The sequence below is a fragment of the Pelophylax lessonae genome (genome assembly GCF_965119305.1).
Source record: "Pelophylax lessonae genome assembly, chromosome: 1".
Taxonomy (NCBI): domain Eukaryota; kingdom Metazoa; phylum Chordata; class Amphibia; order Anura; family Ranidae; genus Pelophylax; species Pelophylax lessonae.
In genome coordinates this window covers 329938136-329953006 of record NC_138768.1, presented here as the reverse complement: position 1 = coordinate 329953006, position 14871 = coordinate 329938136, and the positions used below count along the sequence as shown (strand labels likewise).

Below are 14871 nucleotides of genomic sequence, written 5' to 3'. Positions count from 1 at the left end.
GCCTGCCAGGTAGGTTGTACAGGGCCCCATGATTTCTAACAGCAGCCCTGCTAGAACAGTTCCAATATAGAAGTGGTTAAAGGACATTTTTTTTTATTGAGGGGGCAAAGCAACCTTTTCCATGTTACCAGAAGACTTTTCCATTTACTATATACAGATCTGCCAGTCTCCCTTAAATAAAATAGAATGCATAGAGTGGCTGAGCCCTGCATGTGATAAATGTGGAGAGCATGGAGCTAGCTGTCTCTGTGTTTATGTCTGCATGTAACAGGATAGCCGAGGATGCTGCAACCTTCTTCACCAAGGTAACGGTTTCCATGGAGCCGCCTCTCTCTTCCTCCTGCTGTCATGGTCACGGTAGTCATGGCCCAGCTGCTGGATGTTGCTAGGGAGAAAAAGAAGACTGTGTGCTAATGAGCGGAGAGAGAGAGAGAGAGAGGGAGAGAGATCCATGCACAGCCCTGTGCCTGTGTACACCGTGTGCTGTCTGATGATGATACATTGTATACATTGACACAAAGTGACAGCTGATCTGTGTGTGTGTGTGTGTGTGTGTGTTCACACGCTCCCCTTTATTGCATCCATCTGCCCACACCATCCCAGCCATGCCCCAGGAGCTGGCGATCTGTGCCCAAGTTATGCCAGCATCCATCTGTCCTCCACCCACACCGATCCCTCCCTCCTGGGCATCCCGATAGAAGAAGACACCTGGCTGCCTGTGTAGCCCCCGAAGCTGGCTTTCCTCCCACCCGATGTAGGCTGCCATCCTCTTCCCACCCCAGCGCCCTCCTTACAACCTGGCAGAAGCCTCTCCACTTTTAGCTCTCCTCCTCCTCCTCTCCATCCTCCACCCCCCATCAGCCGTCTCCAAGCTGCATCTATGGGCACTGCGAGGTGAGTAACGAGCTGCTCTCCGGTCTATGTCTCCATATGGATTCAGGGGGTGGTGGTGGTGGTGGGGTTACCATACATGCAATGCTTTCTTATAATTGGGGTGAACACAAACCCCCATCATCCCCCCACCTCCATCAATCCTATGTGTGTGTCATGCATAAACAAGGCTGTCATTTATGCTTTGCCGTTCTGTAAATGGCAATTAAAAAACAAATGTGTTAGTGTTTAACCCATGTGTTTGGCCTGCATTTATTTATTGCAAGTAATAAATGCGATCTGTTTTTCTATATGTCCGTTCACTCATTTTATACGCCAATTTTTTCATTTCCTATTTTTTTTTTAAGGTGTGTATTGATTTTATTACTAAAGTGTGACTGTGTTCCATTTTCCCCATTGATCTTATTTTCTTTTTATTTACTATGTGCACTGTAAGCTATTTTTTGTGCATCGTATGTATGAATGCTGGGGGCTAGTGCAGTTTACAGGAACTCGGTCAAGTCATGTAAGATGCTAATGTTCTTTTCTTAAGCCATGTATGTATTGGTAAAATGTGCAAGCAAAGCACAAATGGTTGTAACATAGCAGCAAATCAGCAGACGGACGGAACGCTTTCCCTTTAGTGACTAAACGCATCAACTGCATTGGGTAGAGAGTGTGTAAAGTCACTGAACCGTACATAGTATTTGTTGTAATTGTCATGTTTTTTTTTTTTTTTTCTCCCCAGGTGATCCTAGCAGGCGCGTATGCTAACTGGGATCCAGCGGGAAACACTTTTACAGACTATTTCAATTATAAGTCTTCGCTTTGAATCATGGATTGCCATTTATAAGGATATATTATATGAAAATTGGATCCAAGATAAAAAGAAATTGGAGGATCTTGGAAGGTTTCTTTCTGTCACTGAACTGATCACCCTCTTTGATACAAAAACAACAGAACACAGTAACAGGACTTACTGGGGGGGTATATGATATGATTTGCCCCCTATATTTTTTTATTTCAGCTGATACATCCTGAAGTTGTGAATTCTACAGAACACAGTAACAGGACTTACTGGAGGGGTATATGATGTGATTTGCCCCCTACATTTTTTATTTTAGCTGATACATCCTGAAGTTGTGAATTCTACAGAACACAGTAACAGGACTTACTGGGGGGGTATATGATGTGATTTGCCCCCTACATGTTTTTATTTTAGCTGATACATCCTGAAGTTGTGAATTCTACAGAACACAGTAACAGAACTTACTGGGGGGGTATATGATGTGATTTGCCCCCTACATTTTTTTATTTTTCGCTGATACATTCTGAAGTTGTGAATTCTACAGAACACAGTAACAGGACTTACTGGGGGGGTATATGATGTGATTTGCCCCCTACATTTTTTTATTTTCGCTGATACAATCTGAAGTTGTGAATGCTACAGAACACAGTAACAGAACTTACTGGAGGGGTATATGATGTGATTTGCCCCCTACATTTTTTATTTTAGCTGATACATCCTGAAGTTGTGAATTCTACAGAACACAGTAACAGGACTTACTGGGGGGGTATATGATGTGATTTGCCCCCTACATTTTTTATTTTAGCTGATACATCCTGAAGTTGTGAATTCTACAGTACACAGTAACAGGACTTACTGGAGGGGTATATGATGTGATTTGCCCCCTACATTTTTTTATTTTAGCTGATACATCCTGAAGTTGTGAATTCTAGTGGAAACGTAAAAGCACGTGATGCTTTCTGTGTGGAGCAAATAACCAAACAGGCAAACTGGGGCTTGGAAAAAATCGATGTGAAACCGGCTCTTGCATGTTCAGCGGAGGGACATTTGGATTTTCAGATGGTGGGTGTTACATGGGAGACTGGCAGGATGGCCGAGCACATGGATATGGTGTATGCAAGGGTCCGACGAGGCAAGGCGAATACAGTGGACTGTGGAGCCATGGGTTTGAGTCTCTGGGAGTCTACACCTGGCCCAGTGGAAACACATATCGTGGCTACTGGGACCAAGGCAAGAAGAATGGCTTGGGAGAAGAACATAAAGGACGGTGGCTGTATCGGGGCGAATGGACACATGGACTAAAGGGAAGGCTAGGCGTGAGAGAGAGCCTTTCTGGAGCACGATATGAGGGACTGTGGACAGATGGCCAGCAAGATGGTTATGGCATAGAGACATACTCAGATGGAGGTGAGAAGCTAAGCAATACAGTTATAGATAAAGAATTGTACTATATAATATGTAAGATGATGTATACCAGGGATCCCCAAACTACGGCCCTCCAGCTGTTGCAGAACTACACATCCCATGAGGCATTGTAACACTCTGACATTCACAGACATGACTAGGCATGATGGGAATTGTAGTTCCTGAACAGCTGGAGGGCCAAAGTTTGAAGACCCCTGATGTATACAATTAATTGACAGGTTCATCCAAAAATTATAACATAGCTGATTTTTTTATTATTAAAAACAGTCTGTGTGATGTAACCATTTAGTGACCAACCTCCTTCTCTCTCTTCATATTTGCACTCTGTGTTTACCCACCCTGCCTACATCCCATTCCATCTCTGCAGGTACATATCAAGGCCAGTGGCAAACCGGTAAGCGTCATGGATATGGGGTACGTCAGAGCGTCCCATATCATCAAGCTGCACTTCTCCGTTCTCCCCGAACACCAACCCTCACTTCTTTGCCTAACTCCCCTGATGCCCACACCAATACAGCCCCAGGACTACTTCCAGGAAGCCCTGCCTCTGGATCCCGTGGGGGTTTTGTTTTGAAAGTTCGAGGAGTTGGATCAGAATCCACTGGTCCTGGTAGCAGTGGCAAGCCCAAAAAAAGAGGCTTTTTCTTCCCACGTTCACTTATACTAAGTGGGTTCCGATTACATCGTGGATCAGATACCAAAGCCCCCATTAGTGGCCGGGACAGCCAGCGCAGTTCTTTGAGAAGTGAAACTCGGGGGGCTGGTGGCTCTCTAGGATCTAGTGCCAGTCAAGATGGATCCAGTGCTAGTGTAGCAGAAACAGAGTCTGAGCTGCCAATTGCTGCCTGGGAAACAGAGACTTATGCTGGCGAGTGGAAGAGTGATCGCCGCAGTGGGTATGGGGTAAGCCGTAGATCGAATGGGCTTAGTTATGAAGGGGAATGGCTGAGAAATCGACGGCATGGTTATGGCAGAACCACCTATCCTGATGGGTCACGAGAAGAAGGCAAGTACAAGATGAACATGTTGGCCAGTGGTAAAGTGAAGAGTCTGTTCCCATTGCGCAGGGGTAAAGGGAGGGAGAAGGTGGAGAGAGCAGTGGAGGCTGCGAGAAGAGCAGAAGCAACTGCCAGACAGAAACAGGAGATGGCAATAGCCAGGTAAGAGCAAGCAAACAAACCTACTTACCATGAAGCCTCACCTTGCGTTATTTGTTAGGGTATTTATTTTTGTCTGCCTGCCTGTTAAATTCTCGCATGCATATTATCAAAAAAAAAAAAAGGTACTTTGTAATTGTAAAAATCTGCATTAATATTTCAATGAAGACATAAAAACATCTTTTATTGGATATAAAATTCATACCTGGATTACTTGTCTATCAATAGCACTTGTTTGCTATGTATTGGAACAGGGGTCTCCGAACTTTCTAAACAAAGGGCCAGTTTACTGTCCTTCAGGCTTTAGGGGGCTTTAATCACTTGTGAGGCAATAGAACATCATTCAACATGTCATAACTTCAGTAAAGAGGTCATGTCTCTAATTCTGTAGTCATGGATTAGTTCGTCATATGTTCTTTAGGTGACCACAAAAAAAGTTTGTCTATGATGAAGGCACTTAGAAAAGTGTGGTCTCAATCTGTTTACAAAAGGTCTGGGTACTGGTGTGCACATTAAAGTGGAGTTCCACTGCTTTTTGTGTTTAATAAAAGTCAGTAGCTACAAAAAGTGTAGTTGCTGACTTTTAATGGTCCCATGGTCCAGCGATGCGGCCGGCGGGAGCCTCGGTTCTCTCCCTCTTCTCCCTGCAGCTCCGGCATCACTAGTGAGAGCACCCGGCTGCGGCAGCTTGCGGCTTTACAGCCGAGTGCGCACTGCGCATGCGCGAGTCACGCTGCGCGTCCTAAATGGACGGGCAATCTTCTGGGACCTGTGACGTGTCCCAGAAGATTGCAGGGAGGGAGGGGAAGAAAACTTCCACTCCAGCCGTCTAGGCAGCCCAAGCAGAAGTGGGAGCAGGTACCTGTCAAAACGATGTACCCGTTCCCCCCCAAAAAAAATGACATGCCAAATGTGGCATGTCAGGGGGTCAGGAGGCCTTAAAGTGGAAGATCCACTTTTGAGTGGAACTCTGCTTGAAATATACCTGATCTGTATTGACAATTATAGGGAAGCTGACACATGTAAGCCACATCAGAGTGCAGTGTTACAGTATATTTTCTTTGGCCCATTTCACAGAGCTCCAATTTTATGTTGGCATAAACATCTAACCCATTCCAGAATCTTAAAACTCAGAATAAATACATGAACTGAAGATTGCTCAGATGTATAGGAAATTCTCCTTGTGCCTCTATATACTGGTAGTGCCTCTATATACTCTATATACTGGCAGTGTCTTTATATACTCTATATACTGGCAGTGCCTCTATATACTGGCAGTGCCTCTATATACTATATATTCTGGCAGTGCCTCTATATACTCTATATACTGGCAGTGCCTCTATATACTGGCAGTGCCTCTATATACTCTATATAGTGGCAGTGCCTCTATATACTATATATACTGGCAGTGCCTCTATATACTCTATATACTCTATATACTGGCAGTGCCTCTATATACTATATATTCTGGCAGTGCCTCTATATACTCTATATACTGGCAGTGCCTCTATATACTGGCAGTGCCTCTATATACTCTATATACTGGCAGTGCCTCTATATACTGGCAGTGCCTCTATATACTCTATATAGTGGCAGTGCCTCTACATACAGTATATACTGGCAGTGCCTCTATATACTCTATATACTGGCAGTGCCTCTATATACTGGCAGTGCCTCTATATATTCTATATACTGGCAGTGCCTCTATATACTGGCAGTTCCTCTATATATTCTATATACTGGCAGTGCCTCTATATACTCTATATACTGGCAGTGCCTCTATATACTATATATACTGGCAGTGCCTCTATATACTCTATATACTGGCAGTGCCTCTATATACTGGCAGTGCCTCTATATACTCTATATACTGGCAGTGCCTCTATATACTGGCAGTGCCTCTATATACTCTATATACTGGCAGTGCCTCTATATACTCTATATACTGGCAGTGCCTCTATATACTCTATATACTGGCAGTGACTGCTGTCATCTGAGATGCTTGTTGCAGGACCTGTAGAATAACTCCTGCCAGTAGAAATGGGCTCATAAAAATATTCAGATTACCCCACATTTTTATCCTGGATGAAAATGATTAAAATTGGAGTTGTTCCTAATGGCATGGACTGAGTTATTACAGTCTGCTTAAAGAACTAAAGTTAAAAATTGAAAAAGATAAATATATGGTGCCGCTTTAAGTGTAGTGTTGCTATGCGTGCTTTGTTTTCCTCTAGCCCCCTTGCAAAACCAAAAATTTCCTGTGGATCTTACCAGACCAGTGACAAGTTATTTGTTTTCTGTAATGGGGTGACAGCGCTATCACACCTCTTCTTTAAGTGATTGTAAAAGATCAAACAACCCATTCAGTTTATAATTGAAATTAAAGACAAAACATTTGTACATATAAAAAACAATATAAATAAATTTTTCCCGTGTGCCCTCTGTTTTAAGCTGCATAAGAGCTGGGAAAGGAGAAACAACAGGACACTGATCTTCCTAGTTATAGGCTGTGTAGTTGGGGGGGGGGGGTGTCAGGACTGACCACAGTGTGTTCTGTTGCTTAGTATGGTCAGTTTTTATTAGGAAAGCAGAGGGATTAGGAATGCCAGGGATTTCACAGGCACATATCAGGATTATGAAATGTTGGGGTAACAAACACTTTAAACCTGGGCAGTGTTGTCACCTTCACATCGGCTAGTCAGTGCCGACAATGCAGGTGGCATGACAAGCAGCATTGTCACCACTGATATCCAGCTTGTATCTGGCACCACTCCTGTTGTATGTTTCTTCTAGTGTTGGCTCCACATACTACTGCTATAGTTCTGGCAGGGTGTCAGAAATAGGAGGAGTAAAATAATCTAGAAATTGTTTACATCTAAGACCTGTAATGGCAATGCTTACAGGTTTCCTTCTGACAGTATATAGCCTGCCAGCTGTCACCACTGGTAAAAATTAGGTTGCTTAATGAAGTCATTGGAGTTGTAGTCTGCTCAGCTGCCTGCATATTTTTTTTATAGACACTGGATAAACCCTCCTACTACCAGGCTTGTTCTAAAGAAGGAAAAGAGAGGTCAGTGTAAAGCAGGGGTGTCAAACTCAATTTAATCACGGGCCGCATCAGCATTATGGTTGCCCTCAAAGGGCCGGTTATATCTGTAAGATTAGATGTCCAGAGCACCCCACCCCCCCTTTACACCCTTACATGAGAAGTCAAGAGTCCCCCCACCATCAGAAGTCAAGAGCCACCCACCCTTCCTTACATCACAATGCACCCCCTTACCTTGTGCCAGGAAGAAGATGCAGGTGGATCTGGGAAGAAGAAATTGCAAGGTCTGGACGAAGACTAGAGAAGGGCTGGAGTCAGCTTACAGAGTCTGCTGAATGCTGAGACCAGGGGAGGCTTAGACAAGGTGGCATTGTAGCTGCACAGAGAGGTGTAGGATCTGTAGGAGGAGTTCTGCCCTCCTCTCTGCTGCATACTGCAAAGATGAGCCTTTCTACAGCAGCACAGAGATGCACAGGATCTGGCAAAGGAGTTCTGTCCTCTCTGCTGTCGACTACTGAGACAAGGTGGGGGCAGAGACAAGGGGGGGGGGGAAGCAGCTGCAGGAAAGGTGCGGGGGCCACATGAAATGGCCTGGGGGGCCGCATTCGGCCCCCGGGCCTTGTGTTTGACACCTGTGGTGTAAAGCAATAGTTTTACACATTCTAAGGGACAAATTGTTTTTTAAAGAGTTACTTTGGAAAGGATTTAGGCCCAAGATTTAACACCAATTTGTCAAACCATTCCCCATAGTTATACTATATATGTACTAAGCATGGCTTTTTTTTCAAAGGTCACCCTTGTCCAGCATTATCCCGTGTCTCCGCCCCCCACCCACCTCCCAATACCACCCCTTTTTAAAGAATAAATTCCTCAGCAACATCAGTAAATACCCCAGCAGCAATATAAACTCCCCCAACAGCAACATAATAACCCATGCAGCATCAATAAATTCCCCAGCAGCATCAATAAATCCCCCAACAGCAATATTAACTCAACAGCAGCAACAATAAACCCCCCATTTAGCATTAATCAGTCCCCCAGCAGCAACAATACAGAATACGTAGGTGTGACTAAATGAACCTACAGCAAGGTATACAGAACAAGTTGATGCAAAATGTACAGCATGGCATAAAGAATGAGGTGATGTGGAATAGGAAACATATAGTATAGCATATGGAATGAGGCGATGCAGATTAAGGAATGTTTAGCAAGGCATATGGATTAGGGGGTTGCAAAATAGGGAACGTACAGCATAACATACAGATTGAGGTGGTGCATATTAGGGAACATACAGCATGGCATATGGAACAAGGTGGTGCATATTAGGGAACATACACCATGGCATATGGAACAAGGTGGTGCATATTAGGGAACATACACCATGGCATATGGAACAAGGTGGTGCATATTAGAGAACGTACATCATGGCATATGGAATGAGGTGTTGCAGAATAGGGAACATACAGCTTGGCATATGGAACAAGGTGGTGCATATTAGGGAACATACAGCACGGCATATGGAACAACATGGTGCAGAATAGCACAGCATATGGAACAAGGTGGTGCATAATAGGGAACATACAGCATGGCATATGGAATGAGGTGGTGCAGAATAGGGAATGTACAGTATGGCATATGGAATGAGGTGGTGCAGAATAGGGAATATACAGCACGGCATATGGAACAAGGTGGTGCATATTAGGGAACGTACAGCATGGCATATGGAATGAGGTGGTGCAGAACAGGGAACATACAGCACGGCATTTGGAACAAGGTGGTGCATATTAGGGAACGTACAGCTTGGCATATGAAACAAGGTGTTGCAGAACAGGGAACATACAGCACGGCATATGGAACAAGGTGGTGCATATTAGGGAACGTACAGCATGGCATATGGAACAAGGTGGTGCAGAATAGGGAACATACAGCACGACATATGGAACAAGTTGGTGCATATTAGGGAATGTAAAGCATGGCATATGGAACAAGGAGGTGCATAATAGGGAATGTACAGCGCGTCATATGGAATGTGGTGTTGCAGAATAGGAATGTAGAGCATAGCATATGGAATGAGGTGGTGTGGAATAGGGAATGTACAGCATACCATATGGAATGAGGTGGTGTGGAATAGGGAATGTACAGCATACCATATGGAATGAGGTGGTGCAGAATAGGAATGTAGAGCATGGCATATGGAATGAGGTGGTGCAGAATAGGAATGTAGAGCATGGCATATGGAATGAGGTGGTGCAGAATAGGAATGTAGAGCATGGCATATGGAATGAGGTGGTGCAGAATAGGAATGTAGAGCATGGCATATGGAATGTGGTGGTGCGGAATAGGAATGTACAGCATGGAATATGGAATGAGATGATGCAGAAAAGAGAACACACGGCATGGCATATGGAATAAGGCAGTGTGGCACAGGGAACATATGGCATAGAATATGGTGTGTACTAGAAAATATGAATAGAATGATCCTGGGCTGGCCCATTTAGACTTCCATCAGTGCAGACCTGCCATTGATTGCAGTGATGGCCTAATGTGTCGGTCCCCCTAAATGAGGAGGTTTGTTACCCTTTTAGATAAGCTAGTCATATTTGGAACTGGAAGCAAGGACCTGCAGTGATTGCAGTAACAGACAGCTCAGCTGATCACATACAGCACTGCACTCACATGTAAACAAGCAGTCAGGGCAGTGGAAAACTAAAGCCCAGTACATACAAACCGGGCCGATCGAAAAAAAAAAAGAAACCTCACAGCTCAGGTCGGAAGCCTCTGTACAAACTATCTGATTTTAGTACAGCGATTTCCCCTGCTGTGATATTGTGTTCTAACAAGGGGACAGCCCCACCAAAACACTCTGGTCAGCGCACTCAGCCATTGGCAGAACGATTGGAAGACTGTTTTCGGTCATGAACCTTCGACAGAATCCGGCCGTCGCCTGTCGGACTGGCTTTCATACACACGGGACGAATGTCGGTCAGTTTTTATTGAACCAGCTGATGTCGCTCGACATTCTGCCTGTGTATACTAGGCTTTACACTATGCAATTGCTCTAATGGGCTCTGTCCATTATAAATGATGTCATTAGTCAGAGCCCAGCAATGGAAATGAGTGGTGTAACTTCTTCTGTCCCTGGTCTTTAAATGTACTGTATAAAGCCTTACTTGGCTGCAGCTGCTGATGGAGAAAAGTTTTCCAACGTTCCCATTTGAAAGAAGTCGATTCTGAGATGGACTCAGGGTTGCCAATCGTCAGTAAATTTACTGAAAGTTTGTATAAATCAGTGATTTTTACAGCTGTCAGTTAATATCCGTTAGAGAAATTTCATGTCAGTAAAAATCAGTCCCTTTTTTCAGGCAGGTTAATGTTGGCTTGGAAAGTGTAAGAAAGAATCCCTTGACAGCTTGATGCAGCACCAGCAGCCACTTATCCAGGCAGAGCTTTAAAGCCAGTTTGGGTTATTTTGAAAATAGAAGCAAGCTGGAGCTGGTGGTAGAAGAAGTAGGTGGCCGCATTTGCTGATCTTGTTCCTCTAGTTACGGCTGCGGAGTCATCTTAACTATGCTTTGCCTGCTGCCTCTCTGCATAGATGGGTAGTTGGAACCCGGTGCTTGTCTGGCAGGAACAGCTCCTGAAACCTGTGCCCACGGCCCCACGTGCCCCGCAGCTACACTACACTCTCCTCCTGAGTAACCTATCTGCTCTTCTGCAGCTGCTGTTCTCTATCAGATACTGTAAAGGAGGGGGATTTAAGGGTGGGAGTAGAGCACTTTACTTGGGGAGGGGTGATTTGGGGAAAAAGGGGGTACCCCTGTACGATGCACTCTGTGCACAGCACACCCCTAAACCCTGCACTTTGTATGCTGCATGTCCTTGAACCTTGCATTCTGTATGTAGTTCTCACTTGAACCCTGCACTCTGTATGTAGCACACATTTGAACCCTGCACTATGTATGTAGCACACACTTGAACCCTGTACTCTGTATGTAGCACACACTTGAACCCTGTACTCTGTATGTAGCACACACTTGAACCCTGTACTCTGTATGTAGCGCACACTTGAAGCCTGCACTTTGTATGTAGCGCACACTTGAACCCTGCACTATGTATGTAGCGCACACTTGAATTCTGCACTCTGTATGTAGCGCACACTTGAACCCTGCACTCTGTATGTAGGGCACACTTGAACCTTGCACTATGTATGTAGCGCACACTTGAACCCTGCGCTATGTATGTAGCACACACTTGAACCCTGTACTCTGTATGTAGCGCACACTTGAACCCTGCACTCTGTATGTAGCGCACACTTGAACCCTGCACTATGTATGTAGCGAACACTTAAATTCTGCTCTCTGTATGTAGTGCACACTTGAACCCTGCACTCTGTATGTAGGGCACACTTGAACCTTGCACTATGTATGTAGCATACACTTGAATCCTGCTCTCTGTAAGTAGCGCACATTTGAACCCTGCACTCTGTATGTAGGGCACACTTGAACCTTGCACTATGTATGTAGCATACACTTGAATCCTGCTCTCTGTAAGTAGCGCACATTTGAACCCTGCACTGTGTATGTAGGGCACACTTGAACCTTGCACTATGTATGTAGCATACACTTGAATCCTGCTCTCTGTAAGTAGCGCACATTTGAACCCTGCACTCTGTATGTAGGGCACACTTGAACCTTGCACTATGTATGTAGCATACACTTGAATCCTGCACTCTGTATGTAGCGCACACTTGAACCCTGCACTCCGTACATAGCACACACACCTGAACCCTGCAACCTATATTTAATAACCCTTTATTTACAAAATTGTATAAAAGAAACTAAAAAACAAAAATCTTTTTTTTTATAATTTTTCGTTTATATAGCGAAAAATAAAAAAACTAGTGGTGATTAAATACCACCAAAAGAAAGCTCTATCTGTGCAAACAATGATAATAATTTCATTTTGGTACAGTGTTACATAACTGAGTAATTGCCATTCAAAGTTCAACACCGCTGGAAACGGAAAATTGCCCTGGGAAGGAAGGGGGTGAAGATTTCCAGAAATTAGTAAAAAACAGTCAAGCCCAAGTAGAAAGGCCTGTGTGCTGCCAGCATGCTGTAGAGAAGGACACTTTATTTCTGTGGGGAAGTAGAGGTCTCTCTGCAGAGGTCCAACACATGCACACTTGAGTCATAACCAGAGCTCTCCAGTTACCAGGAGAATTAACTTTTTTTACAGAGCTACAGGTTTAAATCAGTAGGAGGTTTGTTAGAACTCAGCAGAGAGAATGCTGCTTCCAGTCAGGGGACTGGCTTTTCTACTCAGGCTTTAGCATCTTTAGGGTTCATTCCCATAGGTGCTGTCCCCCATACATTATGCAGAGCCATTTGTTGACTTTTTGTGTATTACCACTGCTCTGCATGCAGGCAGCCCATATGAAGTGAATGGGTATGCATCGGCTCTACAGACTTTGGATTTATGTGCACAGTCGAGTTTGACAGATATGCAGGGATAGGTGCATGGACCCAGGCATACCGGCTCAGCATCCCTGTCCATGCATGATGCACCTGTGCTTGCATTCCTGCTAAACTCGACTGTACAGCTGATGCACACCCATTCACTTTGTATGGGCTGCCTGCATGTAGCTCAGCAGTAAAAAAAAATAAACGGTTCTGCAATCTGCACAGGGCCTAGTGCATACGTGAATGAGCCAAGAGGGTTGATTCTCACCTATGCATGTTGCTTTTGAGCATTTCTGTAGTGCTTTTCACGTTTTTTACCGTGATTTTGCCACGATTTTACCGCAATTTGCGTTTTTTTTTATTTGTTGTTGGTCAGATTTAAAAACGCAAATCGCGATAAAATCGCAGTAAAATCGTGGTAAAAACACAATACTTGTGTTTTGGATGTAGGTCCATTGAAATCTATTACATGCAAAACGCTGCATTTTGCAGGAAAAAAGTCCCTGACCCTTTCCAAAAATGCAGAGGCACAAAAAGATGTGAACGTGTTCCATAAGAACCCATGTTAAAAAAAAGTGAAATGCATTCCTGAAAAAAGCACGAAATAACGCATTAGTGTGAATCCAGCCTTAGAATGAAAAAAAAAAAAAAACTGGTTCACACCTATGCGTTTTTTTTTTTTTTTGCAGAAACGCATTACAGTCCATTTAGCATGGTTTCCTATGGGGCACATTCACATCTATGCTTTTTTCAGCTGCTGCATTTTTGAAAGGGTCAGGGACTTTTTTTAAAATGCAAAACCTTGTTTTTTTTTTTGTTCCATAGACTTCAATGGAGAAGCTGCAGAAAAGCATGTAGTGTAATTTTGTTTTGCACTTTTTTATCTGCCCAACAACAAATTGGCTCAAAAGAAAAAAAAAAGCATTAAAACCGCAAATCGCTGCAAAATCGCAGGTGCAAAAAAAACACCCAGCAAAATGCACTATAGAACACATTATTTGCAAACTGCATAGATGGATGTGAACTGAGCCGACTTTACACACCTTTTGTTTTGATGCCCCTGATATATATTTAGATGATTTTATTCAATTAGACCTTAGACTAATAAAAACAATATAAACCATTTTCCTGGAGAAAATGTTATACCAGACTCATATCGGTGTTGGTCACGTGTCCAAAAGCCTAGGCTTATGTTTGCATGATCTTTGCATGAGATGATGAGTCCCCCCTTTAACAGTGATTAGACAAGTAAATGCTTGGGCTTTTGGATATGTGAGCAGGACTGGAGGGAGCTTTAGGCAGCAAATACTCCAGTTAATTATGTATTTGCATAAAAATTGTCCATTGCTCTCCAGATGCCCTGCTATCCATATCTACAGAATAAATTGTTAAGCAGTGGGTGCCGTACTGATCCATCTCTTTCCACCTTATCCTGCTGTGTGTACAAGCTAACGCTACCTTGGAGCTTGAATACTTCAGCAGCAGTGGACATACGGTATATGTGCTGGATAATCCATCTCTTTGCTCAGCACATTTGAATTAAATATAATAGAACGAAAAGGGTGGAGATGACACAAAATATAGAAAATCAGCAGAAAACAAGCATAAAATACTGTATGTATGGGATGTTGTATGAAACACATATAACAGGTATAGCTCAAAAGAATATAAAAGTACTGTATATATACCAAATCATCAGTAAGGCTGGTCTGTTCATAAATATACAATACACAACATGCATTTATATAATGACCAGCCTTTTTTGTGATATGGATGTATTCAAATGTTGACTGCCTCTGTAGAAAGTGCTAAATATTCATATTTTTTTTACAGCAATGGAATTTTATTTATATGTTTTCAATATTTTTGGTGTTAATTAAAAAAAATTAATAAGTTATTTTAAGTTATTTTATGAAAAAAACCTGTGCTGAATACAAAGTCCCATACATACTGTATTTTATGCTTGGTCCTAAAACAGCAATTACTGTATTTTCTGGCGTATAAGACTACTTTTGAACCTCAAAAAAATCGCCCAAAAACAGGGGGTCGTCTTATATGCCGAGTATAATATCTCCAATGTACCCTAAGTATAAGTATTACTGG

At 43.3% G+C, this 14871-nt stretch overlaps 1 protein-coding gene across 1 annotated transcript in view; it reads left to right on the top strand.

The window, feature by feature from the left end:
- Window positions 1-2516: 2516 nt before the first annotated feature.
- JPH4 (junctophilin 4) overlaps window positions 2517-14871 on the top strand; it is a 42652-nt gene continuing 30297 nt past the window's right edge. Inside the window, exons 1-2 of the mRNA XM_082270447.1 lie at window positions 2517-3085; window positions 3471-4263. Of these exons, the coding sequence (XP_082126573.1) occupies window positions 2707-3085; window positions 3471-4263 (1172 nt within the window). The 5' untranslated portion in view covers window positions 2517-2706. The remainder of the gene's footprint in view (window positions 3086-3470; window positions 4264-14871) is intronic.